This window comes from Triticum urartu, chromosome 5A (genome assembly GCF_056163025.1).
Source record: "Triticum urartu cultivar PI428250 chromosome 5A, HENAU_Tu73, whole genome shotgun sequence".
In the NCBI taxonomy this organism is placed as follows: Eukaryota; Viridiplantae; Streptophyta; class Magnoliopsida; order Poales; family Poaceae; genus Triticum; species Triticum urartu.
Genome location: NC_141877.1, coordinates 627160377 through 627186662, shown reverse-complemented (window position 1 = coordinate 627186662; position 26286 = coordinate 627160377). Strand labels below are relative to the sequence as shown.

Sequence of the window (26286 nt, the reverse complement as noted above, 5' to 3'; positions counted from 1 at the left end):
GTTACCTGCATTTGGTGACTTGCCTCCGTAATCGCATCCTTTGCCTCCGTGATCGCATCCATGTTCTTGATGACGACATGATGCCTACCTGCCGCATGTACGTGTGTGATTCATTCATCCCCAATTTCACATCTACTTAGTCTATGGTTATATTTAAGGCGCAAGAGAGCGCCAGCGCGCGTCCCCGCCGTGCGTCACTCCGACGCCGGCGTCCACTTCCCCGCCGTGTGCCTCTCCGGCAGCGGCGTCCACTTCCCCGCCGTGTGCCTCTCCAGCTGCGGCGTCCTCCCTCGGCTCCTCGCCGGTGGTCGGCTCCCCCTTTCCCGCCCCATCCTTTGCTAGCTCCCGCCCCTGCCGTGCCATGGCAGAAAGCCCGAGGTCGGTCACCTCGACCTTTCAGGGGGAGAGGCCGATGGTTTCTGGGTTGGGGCTCTCAGCGGCGAAGATGGCTCCGGACGCGCTGGGTGCTGCGGACACTGGGGCGGGCTCGACGCGTCAGATCTTGCAGTGGCAGGAGGCCCCTGCGTCCAAGAAGACATTGTGGCTGTTGGGGAACGTAGTAATTTTAAAAAAAATTCTACGCACACGCGAGATCATGGTGATGCACAGCAACGAGAGGGGAGAGTGTTGTCCACGTACCCTCGTAGAGCGAAAGCGGAAGCGTTGTCACAACACGGTTGATGTAGTCGTAGGTCTTCACGATCCGACCGATCAAGTACCGAACGTACGGCATCTCCGAGTTCAGCACACGTTCAGCCCGATGACGTCCCTCGAACTCCGATCTAGCCGAGTGTTGAGGGAGAGTTTCGTCAGCACGACGGCGTGGTGATGATGTTGATGTTCTACCGACGCAGGGCTTCGCCTAAGCACCGCTACAGTATTATCGAGGAGGACTATGGTGGAGGGGGGCACCGCACACGGCTAAGAGATCAATGATCAATTGTTGTGTCTCTGGGGTGCCCCCTGCCCCCGTATATAAAGGAGCAAGGGGGAGGTGCGGCCGGCCAGGGAGGAGGCGTGCCGGGAGGAGTCCTACTCCTACCGGACTCCCCCCTTTTCCATGTTGGACTAGGAGAGAGAGGGGGAAGAGGTGGAGGGGAGGAAGGAAAGGGGGGGCGCCGCCCCCCTCTCCTTGTCCTATTCGGACTAGGGGGGAGGGGCACGCGGCCCTGCCCTGGCCTCCTCTCCTCTCTTCCACCAAGGCCCACTAAGGCCCATTAAGTTCCCGGGGGGTTCCGGTAACCTCCCGGTACTCCGAAAAAATCCCGATTTCACCCGGAACACTTCCGATATCCAAACATAGGCTTCCAATATATCAACCTTCATGTCTCGACCATTTCGAGATTCCTCGTCATGTCCGTGATCACATTCGGGACTCCGAACAACCTTCGGTACATCAAAACATATAAACTCATAATATTACTGTCATCGTAACGTTAAGCGTGCGGACCCTATGGGTTCGAGAACTATGTAGACATGACCGAGACACGTCTCCGGTCAATAACCAATAGTGGAACCTGGATGCTCATATTGGCTCCCACATATTCTACGAAGATCTTTATCGGTCAGACCGCATAACAACATACGTTGTTCCCTTTGTCATCGGTATGTTATTTGCCCGAGATTCGATCGTCGGTATCTCAATACCTAGTTCAATCTCGTTACCGGCAAGTCTCTTTACTCGTTCCGTAATACATCATCCCACAACTAACTCATTAGTTGCAATGCTTGCAAGGCTTAAGTGATGTGCATTACCGAGAGGGCCCAGAGATACCTCTCCGACAATCGGAGTGACAAATCCTAATCTCGGAATACGCCAACCCAACAAGTACCTTCGGAGACACCTGTAGAGCACATTTATAATCACCCAGTTATGTTGTGACATTTGGTAGCACACAAAGTGTTCCTACGGTAAACGGGAGTTGCATAATCTCATAGTTATAGGAACATGTATAAGTCATGAAGAAAGCAATAGCAACATACTAAACGATCGTGTGATAAGCTAACGGAATGGGTCATGTCAATCACATCATTCTCCTAATGATGTGATCCCGTTAATCAAATGACAACCCATGTCAATGGCTAGGAAACTTAACCATATTTGATCAGCGAGCTAGTCAAGTAGAGGCATACTAGTGACACTCTGTTTGTCTATGTATTCACACATGTATTATGTTTCCGGTTAATACAATTCTAGCATGAATAATAAACATTTATCATGATATAAGGAAATAAATAATAACTTTATTATTGCCTCTAGGGCATATTTCCTTCAGTCTCCCACTTGCACTAGAGTCAATAATCTAGATTACACAGTAATGATTCTAACACCCATGGAGCCTTGGTGCTGATCATGTTTTGCTCGTGGAAGAGGCTTAGTCAACGGGTCTGCAACATTCAGATCCATATGTATCTTGCAAATTTCTATGTCTCCCACCTGGACTAGATCCCGGATGGAATTGAATCGTCTCTTGATGTGCTTGGTTCTCTTGTGAAATCTGGATTCCTTAGCTAAGGCAATTGCTCCAGTATTGTCACAAAAGATTTTCATTGGACCCGATGCACTAGGTATGACACCTAGATCGGATATGAACTCCTTCATCCAGACTCCTTCATTTGCTGCTTCCAAAGCAGCTATGTACTCCGCTTCACATGTAGATCCCGCCACGTCGCTTTGTTTAGAACTGCATCAACTGACAGCTCCACCGTTCAATGTAAACACGTATCCGGTTTGCGATTTAGAATCGTCTGGATCAGTGTCAAAGCTTGCATCAACGTAACCATTTACGATGAGCTCTTTGTCACCTCCATAAACGAGAAACATATCCTTAGTCCTTTTCAGGTACTTCAGGATGTTCTTGACCGCTGTCCACTGATCCATTCCTGGATTACTTTGGTACCTCCCTGCTAGACTTATAGCAAGGCACACATCAGGTCTGGTACACAGCATTGCATACATGATAGAGCTTATGGCTGAAGCATAGGGAACATCTTTCATTTTCTCTCCATCTTCTGCAGTGGTCGGGCATTGAGTCTTACTCAACTTCACACCTTGTAACACAGGCAAGAACCCTTTCTTTGCTTGATCCATTTTGAACTTCTTCAAAACTTTGTCAAGGTATGTGCTTTGTGAAAGTCCAATTAAGCGTCTTGATCTATCTCTATAGATCTTAATGCCCAATATGTAAGCAGCTTCACCGAGGTCTTTCATTGAAAAACTCTTATTCAAGTATCCCTTTATGCTATCCAGAAATTCTATATCATTTCCAATCAGTAATATGTCATCCACATATAATATCAGAAATGCTACAGAGCTCCCACTCACTTTCTTGTAAATATAGAATTCTCCAAAAGTCTGTACAAAACCAAATGCTTTGATCACACTATCAAAGCGTTTATTCCAACTCCGAGAGGCTTGCACCAATCCATAAATGGATCGCTGGAGCTTGCACACTTTGTTAGCTCCCTTTGGATCGACAAAACCTTCCGGTTGCATCATATACAACTCTTCTTCCAGAAATCCATTTAGGAATGCAGTTTTGACATTGATAACCCACAAGTATAGGGGATCGCAACAGCTTTCGAGGGTAGAGTATTCAACCCAAATTTATTGATTCGACACAAGGGGAGCCAAAGAATATTCTCAAGTATTAGCAGCTGAGTTGTCAATTCAACCACACCTGGAAACTTAGTATCTGCAGCAAAGTGTTTAGTAGCAAAGTAATATGATAGTGGTGGTAGCGGCAACAAAAGTAAAGACAACAAAAGTAATGTTTTTGGTATTTTGTAGTGATTGTAACAGTAGCAGCGGAAAAGTAAATAAGCGTAAACCAGTATATGGAAAACTCGTAGGCACTGGATCAGTGATGGATAATTATGCCGGATGCGGTTCATCATGTAACAGTCATAACATAGGGTGACACAGAACTAGCTCCAATTCATCAATGTAATGTAGGCATGTATTCCGTATATAGTCATAAGTGCTTATGGAAAAGAACTTGCATGACATCTTTTGTCCTACCCTCCCGTGGCAGCGGGGTCCTATTGGAAACTAAGGGATATTAAGGCCTCCTTTTAATAGAGAACCGGAACAAAGCATTAGCACATAGTGAATACATGAACTCCTCAAACTATGGTCATCACCGGGAGTGGTCCCGATTATTGTCACTTCGGGGTTGCCGGATCATAACACATAGTAGGTGACTATAGACTTGCAAGATAGGATCAAGAACTCACATATATTCATGAAAACATAATAGGTTCAGATCTGAAATCATGGCACTCGGGCCCTAGTGACAAGCATTAAGCATAGCAAAGTCATAGCAACATCAATCTCAGAACATAATGGATACTAGGGATCAAACCCTAACAAAACTAACTCGATTACATGATAAATCTCATCCAACCTATCACCGTCCAGCAAGCCTATGATGGAATTACTCACGCACGGCGGTGAGCATCATGAAATTGGTGATGGAGGATGGTTGATAATGACGACGGCGACGAATCCCCCTCTCCGGAGCCCCGAACGGACTCCAGATCAGCCCTCCCGAGAGGTTTTAGGGCTTGGCGGCGGCTCCGTATCGTAAAACGTGATGATTTCTTCTCTCTGTTTTTTTCTCTCCGAAAGCAAATATATAGAGTTGGAGTTGGCGTTGGAGGGTTTCCAGGGGGCCCATGAGGAAGGGGGCATGCCCTGGGGGGGGGGGGGGCGCCCCCCACCCTCGTGAGAAGGGTGTGGGCCCCCTGGTCTTCATCTTTGGCGAGGATTTTTTATTGTTTTTTCTAAGATGTTCCGTGGAGTTTCAGGTCATTCCGAGAATATTTGTTTTCTGCACATAAAACAACACCATGGCAATTCTGCTAAAAACAGCGTCAGTCCGGGTTAGTTCCATTCAAATCATACAAGTTAGAGTCCAAAACAAGGGCAAAAGTGTTTGGAGAAGTAGATACGACGAAGACGTATCAACTCCCCCAAGCTTAAACCCTTGCTTGTCCTCAAGCAATTCAGTTGACAAACTGAAAGAAAGAAAGAAAAACTTTTACAAACTCTGTTTGCTCTTGTTGTTGTAACTATGTCAAGCCAGCATTCAAGTTTTCAGCATAGATCATAACTAACCACATTTGCAATAATTCTCAGGTCTCATAATTACTCATATCAATAGCATAATCAACTAGCAAGTCATAATAATAAATCTCAGATGACAACACTTTCTCAAAACAATCATAATATGATATAACAAGATGGTATCTCGCTAGCCCTTTCCGAGACCGCAAAACATAAATGCAGAGCACCTTTAAAGATCAAGGACTGACTAGACATTGTAATTCATGGTAAAAGAGATCCAATCATAGTCATACCCAATATAAATTAACAGTGATGAATGCAAATGACGGTTGTGCTCTCCAGCTAGTGCTTTTTAATAAGAGGGTGATGACTCAACATAAAAGTAAATGGATAGGCCCTTCACAGAGGGAAGCAGGGATTTGTAGAGGTGCCAGAGCTCAGTTTTGAAATAGAGATAAATTGTATTTTGAGCGGTATACTTTTATTGTCAACGTAACAACTAAGAGATGGCGATATCTTCCATGCTAAACACATTATAGGCGGTTCCCAAATAGAATGGTAAAGTTTATACTCCCCTCCACCAACAAGCATCAATCCATGGCTTGCTCGAAACAACGAGTGCCTCCAACATACATCAGGTCCCAGGGGGAGTTTTGTTTACAATTAATTTTGATTTAGTTTGCATAAAGCATGGGACCGGACATCCCGGTGACCAGCCATTTTCTCGTGAGTGAGGAGCGGAGTCCACTCCTCTTGAGAATAACCCGCCTAACACGGAAGATAAGGACAACCTCGGTTGATACATGAGCTATTCGAGCATACAAAACAGAATGTTTATTTGAAGGTTTAGAGTTTGGCACATACAAATTTACTTGGAACGGCAGGTAGATACCGCATATAGGAAGGTATAGTGGACTCATCTGGAATAACTTTGGGGTTTAAGGGATTGGATGCACAAGCAGTATTCCTGCTTAGTACAAGTGAAGGCTAGCAAAAGACTGGGAAGCGACCAACTAGAGAGCGACAACAGCCATGTACATGCATTAAAATTAATAAACATTAGATGCAAGCATGAGTAGGATATAATCCACCATGAACACAAATATCGTGAAGGCTATGTTGATTTTGTTTCAACTACATGCGTGAACATGTGCCAAGTCAAGTCACTTAAATCATTCAAAAGAGGATACCACCTCATCATACCACATCATAATCATCTCAATAGCATGTTGGCACACAAGATAAATCATTATAACTCATAGCTAATCAAGCATGGCACAAGCAACTATGATCTCTAATTGTCATTGCAAACATGTTTATTCATAATAAGCTGAATCAATAACGAGGGACTCATCATATTTACAAAAACAAAAGAGGTCAAGTTCATACCAGCTTTTCTCATCTCAGTCAGTCCATCATATATCATCATAATTGCCTTTCACTTGCACGATCGAACGGTGTGAATAATAATAAGAGTGTACGTGCATTGGACTAAGCTGGAATCTGTGAGCATTCAATAAACAGGAGAAGACAAAGCAATATGGGCTCTTGGTTAAATCAACAGTAATGCATATAAGAGCCACTTCAACAATTTAATTATGGTCTTCTCCTACTGACCCCCAAAGAAAAGAAAAGAAATAAAACTATTTACACGGGAAAGCTCCCAACAAGCAAAAGAAGAACGGGAAATATTTTTGGGTTTTCTTTTTAATTATTACTACTACAGCAGAAAAATAAACGACTACTAATTTTTTTTGTTTTTTCTTAAGGTTTAACAGACACACAAGAAGAAAGCAGGAAAAAGAAAATAAACTAGCATGGATATTACAATGAAAAAGTATGAGCACCGACATCTAGCAATGAGTGTGTGTGAACATAAATGTAATGTCGGTGAGAAATACGTACCCCCCAAGCTTAGGCTTTTGGCCTAAGTTGGTCTATGGCCATGGCTGGCCTGGCGGATATCCATAATAATAGTTGTTGGGGTCGTACTGTGATGAGGAGGAATAGTTGGGATCATACTGTGATGAATAAGAAGACTCTGACTGCCACTGGCTGACAGTCATCTCTGGATCCCAAGAATAAACAGATTGTCGTGGAGGCTCATCTTGTGGTTCCTGTTCCGGGGCTGGTGCAGGATTCTTGTAAGCTTGGACGGCAGCCCGCGTAACGAGGTAGGGTCCTACAAAATTAAACAAAGAAGGAGCAGGCAGGATAATAGTCTCAGGATGATGTTTGTTAAAGAACAATTGATATTTAAGCTCTCCTGCCCTATTCTTAACAATAAAATCATGTGCCACCATACTTTTATGATCTAGATAAAGACCGGGCAACACCTTTTCTTCCTTCTCAGCATGCCTAATAGGTATGTTAAAATGTGCAGCTAGGCGTGTGGCATAGACGCCTCCAAAGATGGGACCCTTAGTACGGTTCATACTTAACCGTCTAGCATTAATACCGCCCATACTAAAAGTGTTATCACTGTATAAACCATGGTGCAGAATAATTATATCAGGGATACTAAGGTTTCCACTGTTTCTGCATCCAATTAAACAATGACTAGCAAATAATGCAAAGTAACATAAAACAGGAAAATGTATGCTAGTGATTCGTGCATCGGAAACCTTTCTAGTTTCTCCTACAACGATAGTATCAATAAACCCAGCCACATCATCATGATGTGGTTCTTCTGTCTTGCCCTCAAAAGGGATTAAACAAATTCGAGAAAAATCATAAAGTGACATCTCCTTATGCTCATCATATAAATGAAACTCCACCGTAGGTGGTGAGTTCCTAGAATGAAAATGAAAGTTTTGCACAAAAGTATTTGTGAGTAAGAGATACTGATCGCATTGGTCGTGGAGGAAAGCGGTGAGGCCTGCATTGTGAACCAATTCATGAAAATCTTCATAGATACCGGCTACTCTCAAGAAATCTTCAGAAGGCCATTCACACGCCCGAATCTCCGCGGTGCGTGGCAAATTGTACTTAGGCTTCAGTGCCTTTTCCTTCGAGCTTTGGCTCGATGAGCCCCTCAAAAATCTCCTCATTATTTTTCTGAAATAATCTGAAATTCTTAGTAACTTCAAACAAAAGTGAACCAACTTCAATAAAACTAATAGCAACTACTCCTATAAGTGCCTAGAGCCTATATCAAGCATTAGAACTACTTAGAACCATATAAATTTGACATGCAAGCTCAAGAACATGGTCACCTATGCAGCACAAATTTGCAAAGAATAAAGCACTAGAACAAAAACTAATTGGACCAATGGAGGAGTCACATACCAAGGAACAATCTCCCCAAGCAGTTTTGCGAGAGGTGCTTTGAGCAAGGAGATCGAAAATCACAGCAAAAGTGGCTGGAACTCGTGCTTGAGTTGGTTTTTTGGGTTTGTGTGAGATAGAGGGAGAAGATGGGTGTTGGGATAAGTGGAGGAGGGCCACCGTGGGCCCACGAGGCAGGGGCGCGCCCTAGAGGGGGGGCGCCCACCACCCTCGTGGCCAGGTGGCAGCTCCTCCCGCGGTAATTTTTGCACAGTAAATCCTCAAATATTCCCCGAAAAAATCATATTAAATTGGCTTGTAATTCTGAGGACTTTTATTTTCGAGATATTTTTATATTGCACGGATAAGTCAGGAAACAGACAGAAAATACTATTTTTACTTTATTTGATATAAATAACAGAAAGTAAAAGTGGGGTACAGAAGTTTGTGCTTCTAGTTTCATCCATATCATGCTCATAAAAAAGAATCCACTAACAAGGTTGATCAAGTCTTGTTAACAAACTCATTCCGATAATCATGAAACTGGAGAAATTTCGAATAACACTAAGTTACCTCAACGGGGATATGCACATAATCGATGGAATTTTTCCAATAAAGTTGATACTATGAACTTGAGGTTGTTTCCTCGGAAAGTGTACCGTATGCTCATTACCATTAACATGAAAAGTGACATTGCCTTTGTTGCAATCAATAACAGCCCCTGCAGTATTAAGAAAAGGTCTTCCAAGAATAATAGACATACTATCATCCTCGGGAATATCAAGTATAACAAAGTCCGTTAAAATATAAAATAGTAACGTTTGCAACCACAACAGGCACATCCTCACAAATACTGACAGGTATAGCAGTTGATTTATCAGCCATTTGCAAAGATATTTCAGTAGGTGTCAGCTTATTCAAGTCAAGTCTACGATATAAAGAGAGAGGCATAACACTAACACCGGCTCCAAGATCACATAAAGCAGTTTTAATATAATTTCTTTTAATGGACCAAGGTATAGTAGGTACTCCGGGGTCTCCAAGTTTCTTTGGTATTCCACCCTTAAACGTATAATTAGCAAGCATGGTGGAAATTTCAGCTTCTGGTATCTTCTTTTATTAGTAATGATATCCTTCATATATTTAGCATAAGGATTTGTTTTGAGCACATCAGTTAATCGCATACGCAAAAAGATAGGCCTAATCATTTCAGCAAATCACTCCAAATCCTCTTCATCCTTTTTCTTGGATGGTTTCGGAGGAAAGGGCATGGGTTTCTGAACCCAAGGTTCCCTTTCTTTACCATGTTTCCTAGCAACAAAGTCTCTTTTATCATAACATTGATTCTTTGATTATGGGTTATCAAGATCAACATCAGGTTCAATTTCTACATCATTATCATTACTAGGTTGAGCATCATCATGAACATCATCATTAATATTTTTACTAGGTTCATGTTCATTACCAGATTGTGTTTCAGCATCAGACATAGAAATATCATTTGGATTATCAGGTGGTTCAGCAATAGGTTCACTAGAAGTTTGCACAGTTCTATCATTTTTCTTCTTCTTCTTTTTAGAAGAACTAGGAACATCAATATTATTTCTTTGAGAATCTTGCTCGATTCTCTTAGGGTGGCCTTCAGGATACAAAGGTTCCTGAGTCATTCTACCAGTTCTAGTAGCCACTCTAACAACATAATCATTTTTCTTACTATTCATTTCATTAAGCACTTCTTTTTTAGCCTTAAGTACTTGTTCTACTTGAGTGGTAACCATAGAAGCATGTTTGCCAACAATTTTAAGTTCACCTTTAATATTAGCCATATAATCACCCAAGTATTTAAGCATATCGGAATCATATTTCAATTGTCTACCAAAATAAGCATTGAAATTTTCTTGTTTAACAATAAAATTATCAAACTCATCAAAGCATTGCCTAGCAGGCTTATAGTGAGGGATATCACCTTCATGAAATCTATAGAGATAATTTACCTTTACTACCTGTGTCGGGATATCGGGATCAGGAGGTTCTTCAGTAAATAAAGAATTGAGATCATATGTTTCTTCAACAGGCGGTATATTAAGACCATGTATTTCTTCAATAGGAGGTAAATTCTTAACGTCTTCAGCTTTAATACCTTCTTCTTTCATAGATTTCTTTGCCTCTTGCATATCTTCGGGACTGAGAAATAGAACACCTCTCTTCTTTGGAGTTGGTTTAGGAATAGGTTCAGTAATTGGAGCAGGAGTTGGCTCAGGAGCTGGCTTAGGAGCTGGCTCAAGAGGTGCCCAATTATTTTCATTTGTCAACATATTATTCAATAGAATTTAGGCTTCATCCGGTGTTCTTTCCCTGAAAAGAGAACCAGCACAACTATCCAGGTAATCTCTGGAAGCATCGGTTAGTCCATTATAAAAGATATCAAGTATTTCGGGTTTCTTAAGAGGATGATCAGGCAAAGCATTAAGTAACTTGAGAAGCCTCCCCCAAGCTTGTGGGAGACTCTCTTCTTTAATTTGCACGAAGTTGTATATTTCCCTCAAAGCAACTTGTTTCTTACGAGCAGGGAAATATTTAGCAGAGAAGTAATAAATCATATCCTGGGGACTACGCACACAACCAGGATCAAGAGAATTAAACCATATCTTAGCATCACCCTTTAATGAGAACGGAAATATTTTGAGTATATAAAAGTAACGCGATCTCTCATCATTAGTAAACAGGGCAACTATATCATTTAACTTAGTAAGATGTGCCACAACAGTTTCAGATTCATAGCCATAAAACGGATTAGATTCAACCAAAGTAATTATATCAGGATCAACAGAGAATTCATAATCCTTATCAGGAACACATATAGGTGAAGTAGCAAAAGCAGGGTCGGGTTTCATTTTATCTCTAAGTGATTCTTTGTTCCATTTAATTAATAACCTCTTAAGCTCATATCTATCTCTGCAAGCTAAAATAGCGGCAGAAGATTCCATATCAAAAAGATAACCCTCAGGAATAACAGGCATATTTTCATCATCACTATCATCATCGTATTCAGATTCAATAATTTCTTTTTCTCTAGCCCTAGCAATTTTTTCATCAAGAAATTCACCAAGGGGCACAGTAGTATCAGGCATAGAAGCAGTTTCATCATAAGTATCATGCATAGCAGAAGTGGCATCATCAATAACATGCGACATATCAGAACGAATAGCAGAAGCAGATGTAGGTGTCGCAAACTTACTCATAACAGAAGGTGAATCAAGTGCAGAGCTAGATGGCAGTTCCTTACCTCCCCTCGTAGTTGAGGGATAGATCTTGGTTTTTGGATCTCTCAAGTTCTTCCTAGTGTCCAGCAGATATAAATCCCAAGTGATTCAAAGAATAGAGCTATGCTCCCCGGCAACGGCGCCGGAAATTAGTCTTGATAACCCACAAGTATAGGGGATGGCAACAGCTTTCGAGGGTATAGTATTCAACCCAAATTTATTGATTCGACACAAGGGGAGCCAAAGAATATTCTCAAGTATTAGCAGCTGAGTTGTCAATTCAACCACACCTGGAAACTTAGTATCTGCAGCAAAGTGTTTAGTAGCAAAGTAATATGATAGTGGTGGTAGCGGCAACAAAAGTAAAGACAACAAAAGTAATGTTTTTGGTATTTTGTAGTGATTGTAACAGTAGCAGCGGAAAAGTAAATAAGCGTAAACCAGTATATGGAAAACTCGTAGGCACTGGATCAGTGATGGATAATTATGCCGGATGTGGTTCATCATGTAACAGTCATAACATAGGGTGACACAGAACTAGCTCCAATTCGTCAATGTAATGTAGGCATGTATTCCGTATATAGTCATAAGTGCTTATGGAAAAGAACTTGCATGACATCTTTTGTCCTACCCTCCCGTGGCAGTGGGGTCCTATTGGAAACTAAGGGATATTAAGGCCTCCTTTTAATAGAGAACTGAAACAAAGCATTAGCACATAGTGAATACATGAACTCCTCAAACTATGGTCATTATCGGTGTCAAAACCGGTGGATCTCGGGTAGGGGGTCCCGAACTATGCGTCTAGGCTGGATGGTAACAGGAGGCAAGGGACACGAAGTTTTACCCAGGTTCGGGCCCTCTCGATGGAGGTAAAACCCTACGTCCTGCTTGATTAATATTGATGATATGGGTAGTACAAGAGTAGATCTACCACGAGATCGAGGAGGCTAAACCCTAGAAGCTAGCCTACGGTATGATTGTTGATGTGTATGTTGTCCTACGAACTAAAACCCTCCGGTTTATATAGACACCGGATAGGGTTAGGGTTACATAGAGTCGGTTACAATGGTAGGAGATCTAAATATCCGCATCGCCAAGCTTGCCTTCCACGCCAAGGAAAGTCCCTTCCGGACACGAGACGGAGTCTTCGGTCTTGTATCTTCATAGTCCAGGAGTCCGACCGAAGGTATAGTCCGGCTATCCGGACACCCCCTAATCCAGGACTCCCTCAATAGCCCCTGAACCAGGCTTCAATGACGACGAGTCCGGCGCGCAGATTGTCTTCGGCATTGCAAGGCGGGTTCCTCCTCCAAGTACTTCATAGAAGATTTCGAACACAAAGATAGTGTCCGGGTCTGCAAAATAAGTTTCCACATATTGCCATAGAGAGAATAATATTTACACAAATCTAATCTGCTGACGTATTCTATAGTGTGACATCACACCACGGCCAAGCTTTTATTCGAACCATTTTACTATCCCATCTCAGCGCGTTATGCGAGGCGGTTTCCTTGGCATGTCTTGTTAAAGCAGAGATCGTGTCCCGTTATTCCGGGATTCTCATCAATACGGGCGTGGGTAACCCAACCGCTTCTAGGACTCCTAGATCATAGGCAAGTCCAAACGGACACGGGGAGGACGCTCGATATCCACCCTCTTTATAAAGGGACGAGGCCTTTTATTTTTCCCTCCTGTGCTCAATCGAATCCTTCCCCCACCTCAAGCTCAAACGCCCAAAGTTCAGGTCAGGTGCTCCGAACCTTCAGTCATGTCCGGATCTAGCCTTCAAGGCCGATGGGCGCCTTCTTCTGTCACGGAAGAAGACGTCAAAAAGTTGAGGGAGGCCAGATATCTGACCGCCGAGATTCTGCAACGGCTGCCTCCCCGGGGGCAGGCCGTCCCCTCCCCCGAACCCAACGAGAGCGTCGTGTTCGTCTCCCACTTCCTCCGAGGTCTAGGCCTTGCACTGGATCCTTTTGTTAGGGGCTTGATGTTTTACTACAGGCTAGATTTCCATGATCTAGCTCCGGACTCCTTTCTTCATATCACGACATTTATTGTCGTGTGCGAGGCCTTCGTCCGGGTTACCCCTCACTTTGGCCTATGGCTCAAGACCTTTTAAGTAAAACCGAAGATGATCGAGGGGCAATATGCGGAGTGTGAAGGTGCCTCAATATGCAAGATGACGGGAGCTGCATGGCCCAAAGGTTCCATTCCAGAGGTGTCTGAATTGTGGCAACAGGAGTGGTTCTACATCACGGCTCCTAGAAGTGCCAAGTGGGCGGCCGCCCCTGTCTTCCGCCCGGGCCCTCTACCACAACTGATGTCATGGATTAGCAGAGGATTGAGCTGGGGTCCGGCCAAGGACGTGCCTATACTGCAGGGCCGCATTCAAGATCTCTTTAATGGAGATTTCAGTTTGGTTGCGGTAGCACAAGTTATGCTAGTTCGCCAAGTCCAGCCTTGCAAACGTCGGCCTCTTCGCTTGTGGGAGTTTAATCCCAAGGGACCGCGCGCCATTCAAAATTTCCTCGGCCTGACGCACGAGGAGATGTACAAGTCGTTCTTCGGACCTCAGGTGGAGTGTCCGGAAATCACCGAGGACGCGGGCCTGAGTAGCAACCGCGCCGCCGAACAGGTAAGGCATCTTCCGGCCGAACATACTATCTCTCCTTTGTTACGAAGTTATTTCTGAGAGTTCGCTTTTTGACCAGGACTGGCTAACAAAGGCGAAGTTGATTCGGTGTTCGGCCCCCCTCCCTGAGGGTTTGGAAAATCCGGTATTGGAGAAGATGCTCCAGACCGCACCCTGCCTGGAGCCTTTAAAGTAAAATACTATGGATGGTAATACGGGCGGACGCGGGCCCTCAACGCTGCCCATTCCAGCCGAGGGAACGAGCGTCTCCATGAAGGAAGATGACCAGAAGAGGAAAAGGACTACGCCCGGGGATTCGGAAGCCGAAACTTCCAAATGAGGGAAGAAGTCTCCCACAAAGGGTCCTACCTCGGGGGGCGCCATTGCCGCACAAAGTCTGCGAGGGGATCAATTCTCCCACGAGTCGTAAGTGGCCCAAAATACCTTAATAGTACAGATATGTCATCTTTTCTTCTGAGAAGATAACCGCTGCATGTATCTTTGCAGTTCGGGCCTTAGCCCCTCTCAAATGAGCTCGTCTTCGGGGGATCTTCTTCCAGAGATGATGGAGAGCGAAACGCCCCCTCCGGACTCCTCCGCTTCGAAAGCAGGCGACCCTGAAGTGTCATCGCGGAGGGCCTCTCCGAGTCCGGTGAGGCCAGAAGATAATCCTGTCGACCCCCGAAGTTCCCAGTGTCCGGCTCCCGAAGAGAGCAGACAAACGAGTCCGACACCGTCTAGTGTGCGGTCGGATGTTCTGAGGGAGTTGGTGGGGCGAGCGGCCATCTCAGATGAACACCGTGTGCTGATGAATACGGTGATGGAGAGAATCTCGTCCGCCGAAAGCGGATTGCATAAAGCTTTTATGAGTCTACCGACAGGGTTTGAGGTACGTAAAATAATGTATGATAGTCCTGCACATACTAGGTGTGCCCTGTGTAGATAGTAGCCCCTGAGACTCTGGTTGTCGCCGGAAACGACGACGAACAGAGGATCATATTCCCAGGTAATAACCATACTGCCTCGATGTGCAGGTGATGGAAGCTCCGGTGGCTTGCCAGACTAGCGACTTTGCCCATTTAGAACGGCAGTTAGATGCGGTAGACGCCGACATCGAGCTTGTTAACAAAAGGCTTGACGAGGCACAGGGTAAGTGTCATTATCTGGTGAACGTCACATAGGGAGAGTAGCATGATGCCAGTATCTTTAATATGTTGTGACTGCAGATGGGGCTGCCAATGTTGAAGCCTTGCGGGCAGAACTTGCCCGAGCCAAGGAACAAGCGAGGTTGGGTAATGCGGCTGCTTTAAAGGCGGCCAAAGAGTTGCAAGCCGAGAAGGCCGCACATGGCGAGAGCCGAGATAAGATGGCCAAGATGGCTATAGAATTAAAAGCCGCCACCGACCATTGCCGGGTTCTTGAAAAGGAAAACCAGGCGAAGGCATCGGACCTTGAGAAGGCTGCTGCGACGAGGAAGGACCTCCGCTCTGCTATGAGGGCAAAGAAGGAGGAGCTGCGGGAAGCCAAGGATATTGTAGCTGGGAAATCCTTTATGTTGCGGAGGAAGTTCGGAGATCCATGGTATGCCCCCTGGATCAGCTATGGAGCTCGGAGGATGTGTATATGGATTTGGCGGCGAGCGCTGCCGATGCGGCCAAGTACTTCCAGGGTCAGACGGACCGTGGAGTAGACCAGCTGTTTTGGAGACAATTCCATACTCCCGAGCGTCCACTTTCATTGACTGACCAATTAGCCGAATGGGCCGAACTAAATAGGTTTTCCAGACTCTCCATGAGGTCTGTTGTGGATCAGTTATGGCCGGAAGGGTCAAAACCGAACAGCTATTTCAGCTTGGTGCAGCAGTTACTCGATGTGATGCCGCACATTGATGCGATGAAGAGGTTGGCGTGCATAAAGGGCGCACGGATGGCCTTTGCCCGTGTCAAGGCATACTGGGCGGAGATGGATGCTACCAATGTTGCAGCGCGGGATTCGGCCATAGGTCGAAAGGCTGCTGAGCACTACTTTGAAGAAGTTCTTGAGGGTGCCCGTTTGGCAGAGACCCAGTGCTCAAAAATTATTATGTTTGAGTGACATGTAATCTCATTGTAGGCGAAATGCTTTTATAGAGTTTTATAAGGCTATTTTTATACTTTTGCCTGAAAGTAATATGATGCCTCCTGGGCGGCCATTTTTGTACACGTGTGTATAACCTGAAAGATTGCAGTCGTCGGCTTCAACCCCCATGCATATAATGCGGAGGTGCTAGCAAAAACACGCGTTCAGACTTAACCCAACATCTTGGTCCTATTAAGGAGGTGATAGCGGAGCGAGCGAGGCAACCGGACTATAATGCTTTAACACTTTCAGTTAGCCATAGGAGTTTGACAGTGGGGCTACTAGATAGCCCCTGGTGGCTCCGCACTCTCCCGATCTCGGGGTGCGTATATGCCTGGCCAGAAAAGGGCCCTTCGTTAAGGCGGAGGAATTCTAACATTCCCACAGGTCATCGAGTGGTTGACCAGTCTCACGCTATATCATGACAGTCAGTTTTCGGCTTTCTCTACTGAGGTGCTCATCCGGATGAACCAGGGCACAATCACAGTAGTTCTCCTGGTGCTACCTTAGCCGGTAAAGCGGAACGTAAGGCACCAAAACACAGGAGCCGGGCAAACCCAACATTTGACCAAAGACAATAAATCGGAGCTGATGCATATAGGGCCAAACTCGCAACGTCGAACACTCCCTTAGGTATTCGGTCTTTGTGGTATAAACCGGGCCTAAATAATGGCCTTTGTAAGAAGCCCCTTGTGTCCAGGTACGTGCATTGTTCTGGCGTGGCCACATGCCAAGACGTCAGCATCCTTCACAACGTTGGATATGTATCAACAAGAGACAGTAAAAAAGGTTTACGCAGGGTCTTAATCTAAAAAGAATCCTTTGAGCGGGTCCCTGCTGCACGTCTGTGCCTGTGTCTTCGTTGTGCCGTATCCTGGACGGGTGTAGCACAATGATCGTCTGTAAAAGAGAGGAAGTTAAGTGAAAGAGTTGTCGTGCAAAAAGATAGTTTTTTTAAAAACCATGTATAATTGAAGATGATAAGAATTTGCCACTTGTCTGCGCGTGTTGAGCCCCTTGTATTGATGAATAGGGGTGTGATCACCTATTCGGTGTAAATAGCGGCGCCGGACTCGATCGCTGGTCCGGACGTCTTTAATGTTCGGCTGCCAAGGCAGCCTCACTCTCTTCGGCGCGCAAAGAGCGCTTGATATCTCCGTGCACTGTAATGATGCCACGTGGACCGGGCATATTGAGTGTGAGGGAGGCGTGGTGTGGTATTGCATTAAAGCGAGCGAAAGCTTCACGTCCTAGCAGTGCTTGATAGCCACTTTGAAACGGAGTGATGTGGAAAGTTAAATGCTCGCGACGGAAGTTATGGGGGGAGCCGAATATAACTTGTAGTAGGAGGGAGCCCGTACAACGAGCCCCTGGGCCTGATATTACTCCTTTAAAGGTAGTATTGCTATGGCGAATTTGTGTTGGGTCTAACCCCATCCCGCGGATTGTATCCTGGTATATTAGGTTTAGGCTGCTGCCGCCGTCCATCAAGACTCGTGTGAAGTGATATCCACCAATTACTGGGTCTAATACCAAGGCAGCCCATCCTGCGTGTCGGATACTTGCTGAGTAATCATGATGGTCGAAAGTGATCGGTTGAGACGACCATTGGCAGGACTTCAAGGTGACAGGCACTTGGGTATATTTTCCTGGGGGTGCCGCATTGTTTTTTCCCTTGATCATGTGTAGTACGTTTACTGTTTTGACTTCTGGTGGGAATTTCTTTTGTTCCCCCGTGTCTTGCTTGGGGGGCTCGTCCTCGTCTTCACTTGGTGTGTCCTCCACTTTGTGTACGGTGTTGAGCTTGCCAGACTGCTTGAAGACCCAACATTCTCTGTGGGTATGATTAGCAGGTTTACCCGGGGTACTGTGGATCTGACATACTTGGTCCAGAATTTTGTTGAGGCTGGACAGTTCATCCCTGGTGCCTTTAGTGGGCGGCTTTTGACCTGGCCGAGAGCTTTTGAATCCGGCGTTTACTGCCGTGCCCTTCATGCTGTTTTCTTTATTCCGGCGTTTGTTATTGCTGTTGCGCCGTGATTTCCCGTTTCCATCTCTAACTTCCGATGTACTGGGGTCGCTGGTGCTGCATCTGGCTAGCCAGCTGTCCTCACCCGCGCAAAAGCGGGTCATGAGGTTTGTTAATGCGGCCATCGTTCTCGGCTTATTTTGGCCGAGGTGTCTGGGAGCCATTCGTCACGAACGCTATGCTTGAAAGCCGCTAAGGCTTCGGTGTCCAGACAGTCGACAATCTGGTTCTTTTTAGTAAGAAACCTATTCCAAAGCTTTCGGGCTGACTCTCCAGGCTGCTGAGTTATATGGCTCAGATCATCCGCATCCGGAGGTCGGACATAAGTCCCTTGAAAATTTGCCCGAAAGGCGTCTTTGAGCTCTTCCCAACTTCCAATGGAGCTTTCGGGGAGGCCTTTGAGCCAGTGACGAGCTGGCCCTTTGAGCTTGAGGGGTAAGTATTTGATTGCGTGGAGATCATCTCCTCGAGCCATATGGATATGAAGGATATAGTCCTCAATCTAAACCCCAGGGTCTGTTGTTCCATCATATGATTCGATGTTTACGGGTTTGAAACCCTCGGGGATTTGATGATCCATTATTTCGTCTGTGAAGCAGAGTGGGTGTGCGGCGCCTCTGTACTGGGCTATATCATGACGTAGCTCCAATGAGCTTCGTCTATTGTGTTCGGCCCTGCAGAATTTGTGGCCGGCGTGACGGATGTCGTCTCGAGCCGTGGGGCGACCACGCGATCCGTAGATCGATCTTGTTTGTCTAGCCTTGTCCTCCAACATGTCTCGTAGGTCTGGCGCATAGTCCCGTGCCTTGGTACGGGGTGCGGCTTGAGTGGAGGGCCGAGATGCCTCTCTGTCGTGGCCACGAGGTGGCCGGTCGGCCGCATCAAGTGCTTCCTCCTCTAATTGGGGTAGCAACCTACGCTTTGGGTAGCTCTTGGAGGGGCATTCGAGTTTATGCTCTTCGGCCGCAAGGACTTCAGTCCATCTGCCGACTAGCAAATCTTGATCAGCTTTAAGCTGTTGCTGTTTTTTCTTGAGGCTTCTTGCCGTGGCCATAAGCATGCGTTATAAACGCTCTTGCTCGACGGGATCCTCTGGCACGACGAATTCGTCGTCGTCGAGGCTTGCCTCGTCTTTGGAGGGAGGCATATAATTATCGTCCTCGACCTCTCTGTCTGCCGCTCTCTCATGAGGGCTGGTTTCTCCATCCTCCTGTGCTAAATCTTGCTGGAGGGGGTTTTCTTTGGCGCTTTCCGGAGTATTATTATCTCCCGTGCTGGAATCACCGTGTTTGTTTTGGCGGGATTTTGAGCGGCGCCGCTGACGTCAGCGCTTAGGCTGTTTCTTGGAGGGGTCATCCTCCGTTGTTCCATCGCCGTCTCCCTCTTTTGGGGTGTCTACTATGTATATGTCATACGACGAGGTGGCTTTCCAGGGCCTAGTAGGCGCTGGTTCTTCATCATCTCCTTCATCGGCATCCATACCATCAATGTCTTTGGAGTCGAAGTCGAGCATGTCGGTTAAGTCGTCGACAGTGGCTACAAAGTGGGTGGTGGGTGGGCTTTGAATTTCTTCATCGTCCGAATCCCAACCTTGCTGGCCGTAGTCCGGCCAGGGCTCTCTTGATAAAGAAAGAGACTTCAGTGACTTCAGAATATCGCCAAAAGGCGAGTGCTGAAATATGTCCGCGGCAGTAAACTCCATGATCGGCGCCCAATCGGATTCGATTGGCCGGGGCGCAGAGGGTTTAGAGTCCGGAAAGGAGTCCGGCTCCTTGGAGTCACGAGTCTCGCAGAGTGCGGGGCTGGTGTTCGGCTCAATCGCCGTTGGGATCGTAGCCCCCAAGGCGGCGTCCAACCGCCCATCCTCGATCGGCGCAGTTGGCTTCGAATTAAGGATCGAAGCCGATGCGGGTGCGGCCTCTAGGGCACTGTTCGGCGGCAGAGCTAGATCATGCTCGTCGGGATAGTGCGGCGCGCTCGGCAGTGGCTCGAATCTGTCGAGGATCAAGTCCCTGCGGATGTCAGCCATGTAGTTTAAACTTCCGAATCTTACCTGACGGCCAGGGGCGTAGCTTTCGATCTACTCCAAGTGGCCAAGTGAATTGGCCTGTAGTGCGAAACTGCCGAAGACGAAGATCTGTCCGGGGAGGAAGGTCCCACCCTAGGCTGCATCGCTATCGATGATCGTAGGAGCCATCGAGCCTGACGGTGATGGCACAGAGGAACTCTCAATGAAAGCACCAATGTCGGTGTCAAAACCGGCGGATCTCGGGTAGGGGGTCCCGAACTGTGCGTCTAGGCTGGATGGTAACAGGAGGCAAGGGACACGAAGTTTTACCCAGGTTCGGGCCCTCTCGATGGAGGTAAAACCCTACGTCCTGCTTGATTAATATTGATGATATGGGTAGTACAAGAGTAGATCTACCACGAGATCGAGGAGGCTAAACCCTAGAAGCTAGCCTACGGTATGATTGTTGATGTGTATGTTGTCCTACGAACTAAAACCCTCCGGTTTATATAGACACCGGATAGGGTTAGGGTTACATAGAGTCAGTTACAATGGTAGGAGATCTAAATATCCGCATCGCCAAGCTTGCCTTCCACGCCAAGGAAAGTCCCTTCCGGACACGGGACAGAGTCTTCGATCTTGTATCTTCATAGTCCAGGAGTCCGGCCGAAGGTATAGTCCGGCTATCCGGACACCCCCTAATCTAGGACCCCCTCAGTTATCACCAGGAGTGGTCCCGATTATTGTCACTTCGGGGTTGCCGGATCATAACACATAGTAGGTGACTATAGACTTGCAAGATAGGATCAAGAACTCACATATATTCATGAAAACATAATAGGTTCAGATCTAAAATCATGGCACTCGGGCCCTAGTGACAAGCATTAAGCATAGCAAAGTCATAGCAACATCAATCTCAGAACATAATGGATACTAGGGATCAAACCCTAACAAAACTAACTCGATTACATGATAAATCTCATCCAACCCATCACCGTCCAGCAAGCCTACGATGGAATTACTCACGCACGGCAGTGAGCATCATGAAATTGGTAATGGAGGATGGTTGATGATGACGACGGTGATGAATCCCCCTCTCCGGAGCCTCGAACGGACTCCAGATCAGCCCTCCCGAGAGGTTTTAGGGCTTGGCGGCGGCTCCGTATCGTAAAACGCGATGATTTCTTCTCTCTGATTTTTTCTCTCCGAAAGCAAATATATAGAGTTGGAGTTGGCGTCGGAGGGTTTCCAGGGGCCCCACGAGGTAGGGGGCACGCCCTAGGGGGGGGGGGGCGCCCCCACCCTCGTGAGAAGGGTGTGGGCCCCCTGGTCTTCATCTTTGGCGAGGATTTTTTATTGATTTTTCTAAGATGTTCCGTGGAGTTTCAGGTCATTCCGAGAATATTTGTTTTCTGCACATAAAACAACACCATGGCAATTCTGCTGAAAACAACGTCAGTCCGGGTTAGTTCCATTCAAATCATACAAGTTAGAGTCCAAAACAAGGGCAAAAGTGTTTGGAAAAGTAGATACGACGGAGACGTATCAGACATCCATCTGCCAAATTTCATAATCATAAAATGCGGCAATCACTAACATGATTCGGACAGACTTAAGCATCGCTACAGGTGAGAAGGTCTCATCATAGTCAATCCCTTGAACTTGTTGAAAACCTTTCGCAACAAGTCGAGCTTTGTAGACAGTAACATTACCGTCAGCGTCAGTCTTCTTCTTGAAGATCCATTTGTTCTCAATTGCTTGCCGATCATCGGGCAAGTCAAGCAAAGTCCACACTTTGTTCTCATACATGGATCCCATCTCAGATTTCATGGCCTCAAGCCATTTTTGCGGAATCTGGGCTCACCATCGCTTCTTCATAGTTCGTAGGTTCATCATGATCTCACTCTGGTTGATCTACGAGGTTCAGTAACAACTTGATCTGAAGTTTCATGATCATCATCATTAACTTCCTCAGTAATTGGTGTAGGTGTCACAGAAACCGGTTTCTGTGATGAACTACTTTCCAATAAGGGAGCAGGTACTGTTACCTCATCAAGTTCTACTTTCCTCCCACTCACTTCTTTCGAGAGAAACTACTTCTCTAGAAAGGATCCATTCTTAGCAACGAATGTCTTGCCTTCGGATCTGTGATAGAAGGTGCACCCAACAGTCTCCTTTGGGTATCCTATGAAGACACATTTCTCCGATTTGGGTTCGAGCTTATCAGGTTGAGGCGTTTTCACATAAGCATCGCAACCCCAAACTTTCAGAAACGACAACTTTGGTTTCTTGCCAAACCATAGTTCATAAGGCGTCGTCTCAACGGATTTCGATGGTGCCCTATTTAACGTGAATGCGGCCGTCTCTAAAACATAACCCCAAAACGATAGCGGTAAATCAGTAAGAGACATCATAGATCGCACCATATCTAGTAAAGTACGATTACGACGTTCGGACACACCATTACGCTGTGGTGTTCCGGGTGGCGTGAGTTGCGAAACTATTCCGCATTGTTTCAAATGTAGACCAAACTCGTAACTCAAATATTCTCCTGCAGATCAGATCGTAGAAACTTTATTTTCTTGTTACGATGATTTTCAACTTCACTCTGAAATTCTTTGAACTTTTCAAATGTTTCAGACTTATGCTTCATTAAGTAGATATACCCATATCTGCTTAAATTATCTGTGAAGGTGAGAAAATAACGATATCTGCCATGAGCCTCAACATTCATCGGACCACATACATCTGTATGTATGATTTCCAACAAATCTGTTTCTCTCTTCATAGTACCGGAGAACGGCGTTTTAGTCATCTTGCCCATGAGGCACGGTTCGCAAGTACCAAGTGGTTCATAATCAAGTGGTTCCAAAAGTCCATCAGTATGGAGTTTCTTCATGCGCTTTACACCGATATGACTTAAACGGTAGTGCCACAAATTAGTTGCACTATAATTATCAACTTTGCATCTTTTGGCTTCAACATTATGAATATGTGTATCACCACTATTGAGATTCATCAAAAATATACCACTCTTCAAGGGTGCATGCCCATAAAAGATATTACTCATATAAATAGAAGAACCATTATTCTCTGATTAAAATGAATAATCGTCTCGCATCAAACAAGATCCAGATATAATGTTCATGCTCAACGCTGGCACCAAATAACAATTATTTAGGTCTAATACTAATCCCGAAGGTAGATGTAGAGGTAGCGTGCCGACCGCGATCACATCGACTTTGGAACCGTTTCCCACGCGCATCGTCACCTCGTCCTTGGCCAGTGTTCGCTTAATCTGTAGTCCCTATTTCGAGTTACAAATATTTGCAACAGAACCAGTATCAAATACCCAGGTGCTACTGCGAGCTCTAGTAAGGTACACATCAATAACATGTATATCACATATACCTTTGTTCACCTTGCCATCCTTCTTATCCGCCAAATACTTGGGGCAGTTCCGCTTCCAGTGACCAGTCGGCTTACAGTAGAAGCACTCAGTTTCAGGCTTAGGTCCAGACTTGGGTTTCTTCTCCTGAGCAGCAACTTGCTTGCTGTTCTTCTTGAAGTTCCCCTTCTTCTTCCCTTTGCCCTTTTTCTTGAAACTAGTGGTCTTGTTGACCATCAACACTTCATGCTCCTTCTTGATTTCTACCTCCACAGCCTTTAGCATTGCTAAGAGCTCGGGAATTATCTTATCCATCCCTTGCATATTATAGTTCATCACGAAGCTCTTGTAGCTAGGTGGAAGTGATTGGAGAATTCTGTTAATGATGCTATCATCCAGAAGATTAACTCCCAGTTGAATCAAGTGATTACAATACCCAGCCATCTTGAGTATATGCTCACTGACAGAGCTATTCTCCTTCATCTTGCAGCTATAGAATTTATTGGAGACTTCATATCTCTCAAACCGGGCATTCTTTTGAAATATTAACTTCAACTCCTGGAACATCTCATATGCTCCATGACGTTCAAAACGTCGTTGAAGTCCTGGTTCTAAGCCGTAAAGCATGGCACACTGAACTATCGAGTAGTGATCAACACGCGACTGCCAGACATTCACAATGTTTGCAGTTGCTGGCGCAGGTGGTACACCCAGCGGTGCTTCCAGGACGTAACTCTTCTGTGCAGCAATGAGGATAATCCTCAAGTTACGGACCCAGTCCGTGTAATTGCTACCATCATCTTTCAACTTTGCTTTCTCAAGGAACGCATTAAAATTCAACGGAACAACATCACGGGCCATCTATCTACAATCAAACATAGACAAGCAAGATACTATCAGGTACTAAGTTCATGATAAATTTAAGTTCAATTAATCATATTACTTAAGAACTCCCACTTAGAAAGACATCCCTCTAATCCTCTAAGTGATCACGTGATCCAAATCAACTAAACCATAACCGATCATCACGTGAAATGGAGTAGCTTTCAATGGTGAACATCACTATGTTGATCATATCTACTATATGATTCGCGCTCGACCTTTCGGTCTCAGTGTTCCGAGGCCATATCTGCATATGCTAGGCTCGTCAAGTTTAACCCGAGTATTCTGCGTGTGCAAAACTGGCTTGCACCTGTTGTAGATGGACGTAGAGCTTATAACACCCGATCATCATGTGGTGTCTGGGCACGACAAACTTTGGCAATGATGCATACTCAGGGAGAACACTTTTATCTTGAAATTTAGTGAGAGATCATCTTATAATGCTACCGTCAATCAAAGCAAGATAAGATGCATAAAATATAAACATCACATGCAATCAATATAAGTGATATGATATGGCCATCATCATCTTGTGCTTGTGATCTCCATCTCCGAAGCACCATCATGATCACCATCGTCACTGGCGTGACGCCTTGATCTCCATTGTAGCATCGTTGCCGTCTCGCCAATCTTATGCTTCTACGACTATCGCTACTGCTTAGTGATAAATTAAAGCATTACAGGGCGATTGCATTGCATACAATAAAGCGACAACCATATGGGTCCTGCCAGTTGCCGATAACTCGGTTACAAAACATGATCATCTCATACAATAAAATTTAGCATCATGTCTTGACCATATCACATCACAACATGCCCTACAAAAACAAGTTAGACGTCCTCTACTTTGTTGTTGCAAGTTTTACGTGGCTGCTACGGGCTTAGCAAGAACCATTCTTACCTACGCATCAAAACCACAATGATAGTTTGTCAAGTTGGTGCTGTTTTAACCTTCGCAAGGACCGGGCGTAGCCACACTCGGTTCAACTAAAGTTGGAGAAACTGACACCCGCTAGCCACCTGTGTGCAAAGCACGTCGGTAGAACCAGTCTCGCGTAAGCGTACGCGTAATGTCGGTCCGGGCCACTTCATCCAACAATACCGCCGAACCAAAGTGCGACATGCTGGTAAGCAGTATGACTTATATCGCCCACAACTCACTTGTGTTCTACTCGTGCATATAACATCAACGCATAAAACCAGGCTCGGATGCCACTGTTGGGGAACATAGTAATTTCAAAAAAATTCCTACGCACACGCAAGATCATGGTGATGCACAACAACAAGAGGGGAGAGTGTTGTCCATGTACCCTCGTAGACCGAAAGCGGAAGCGTTATCACAACACGGTTGATGTAGTCGTACGTCTTCACGATCCGACCGATCAAGTACCGAACGTACGACACCTTCGAGTTCAGCACACGTTCAGCCCGATGATGTCCCTTGAACTCCGATCCAGCCGAGTGTTGAGGGAGAGTTTTGTCAGCATGACGGTGTGGTGACGATGTTGATGTTCTACCGACGCAGGGCTTCGCCTAAGCACCGCTACAATATTATCGAGGAGGACTATGGTGGAGGGGGGCACCGCACACGGCTAAGAGATCAATGATCAATTGTTGTGTCTCTGGGG

The 26286-nt window shown here is 45.6% G+C and overlaps 1 protein-coding gene across 1 annotated transcript; it reads right to left on the bottom strand.

Moving 5' to 3' along the window:
- Positions 1–153: 153 nt before the first annotated feature.
- LOC147973529 (uncharacterized) lies at positions 154–24637 on the bottom strand. Its single transcript, XM_087524707.1, has 2 exons — positions 23741–24637; positions 154–393 (listed from the first exon to the last, which is right to left on the bottom strand). The coding sequence occupies exons 1-2, from the start codon at positions 24635–24637 to the stop codon at positions 154–156; spliced, it is 1137 nt and encodes a 378-aa protein (XP_087380833.1).
- Between the last annotated feature and the right edge of the window lie 1649 nt (positions 24638–26286).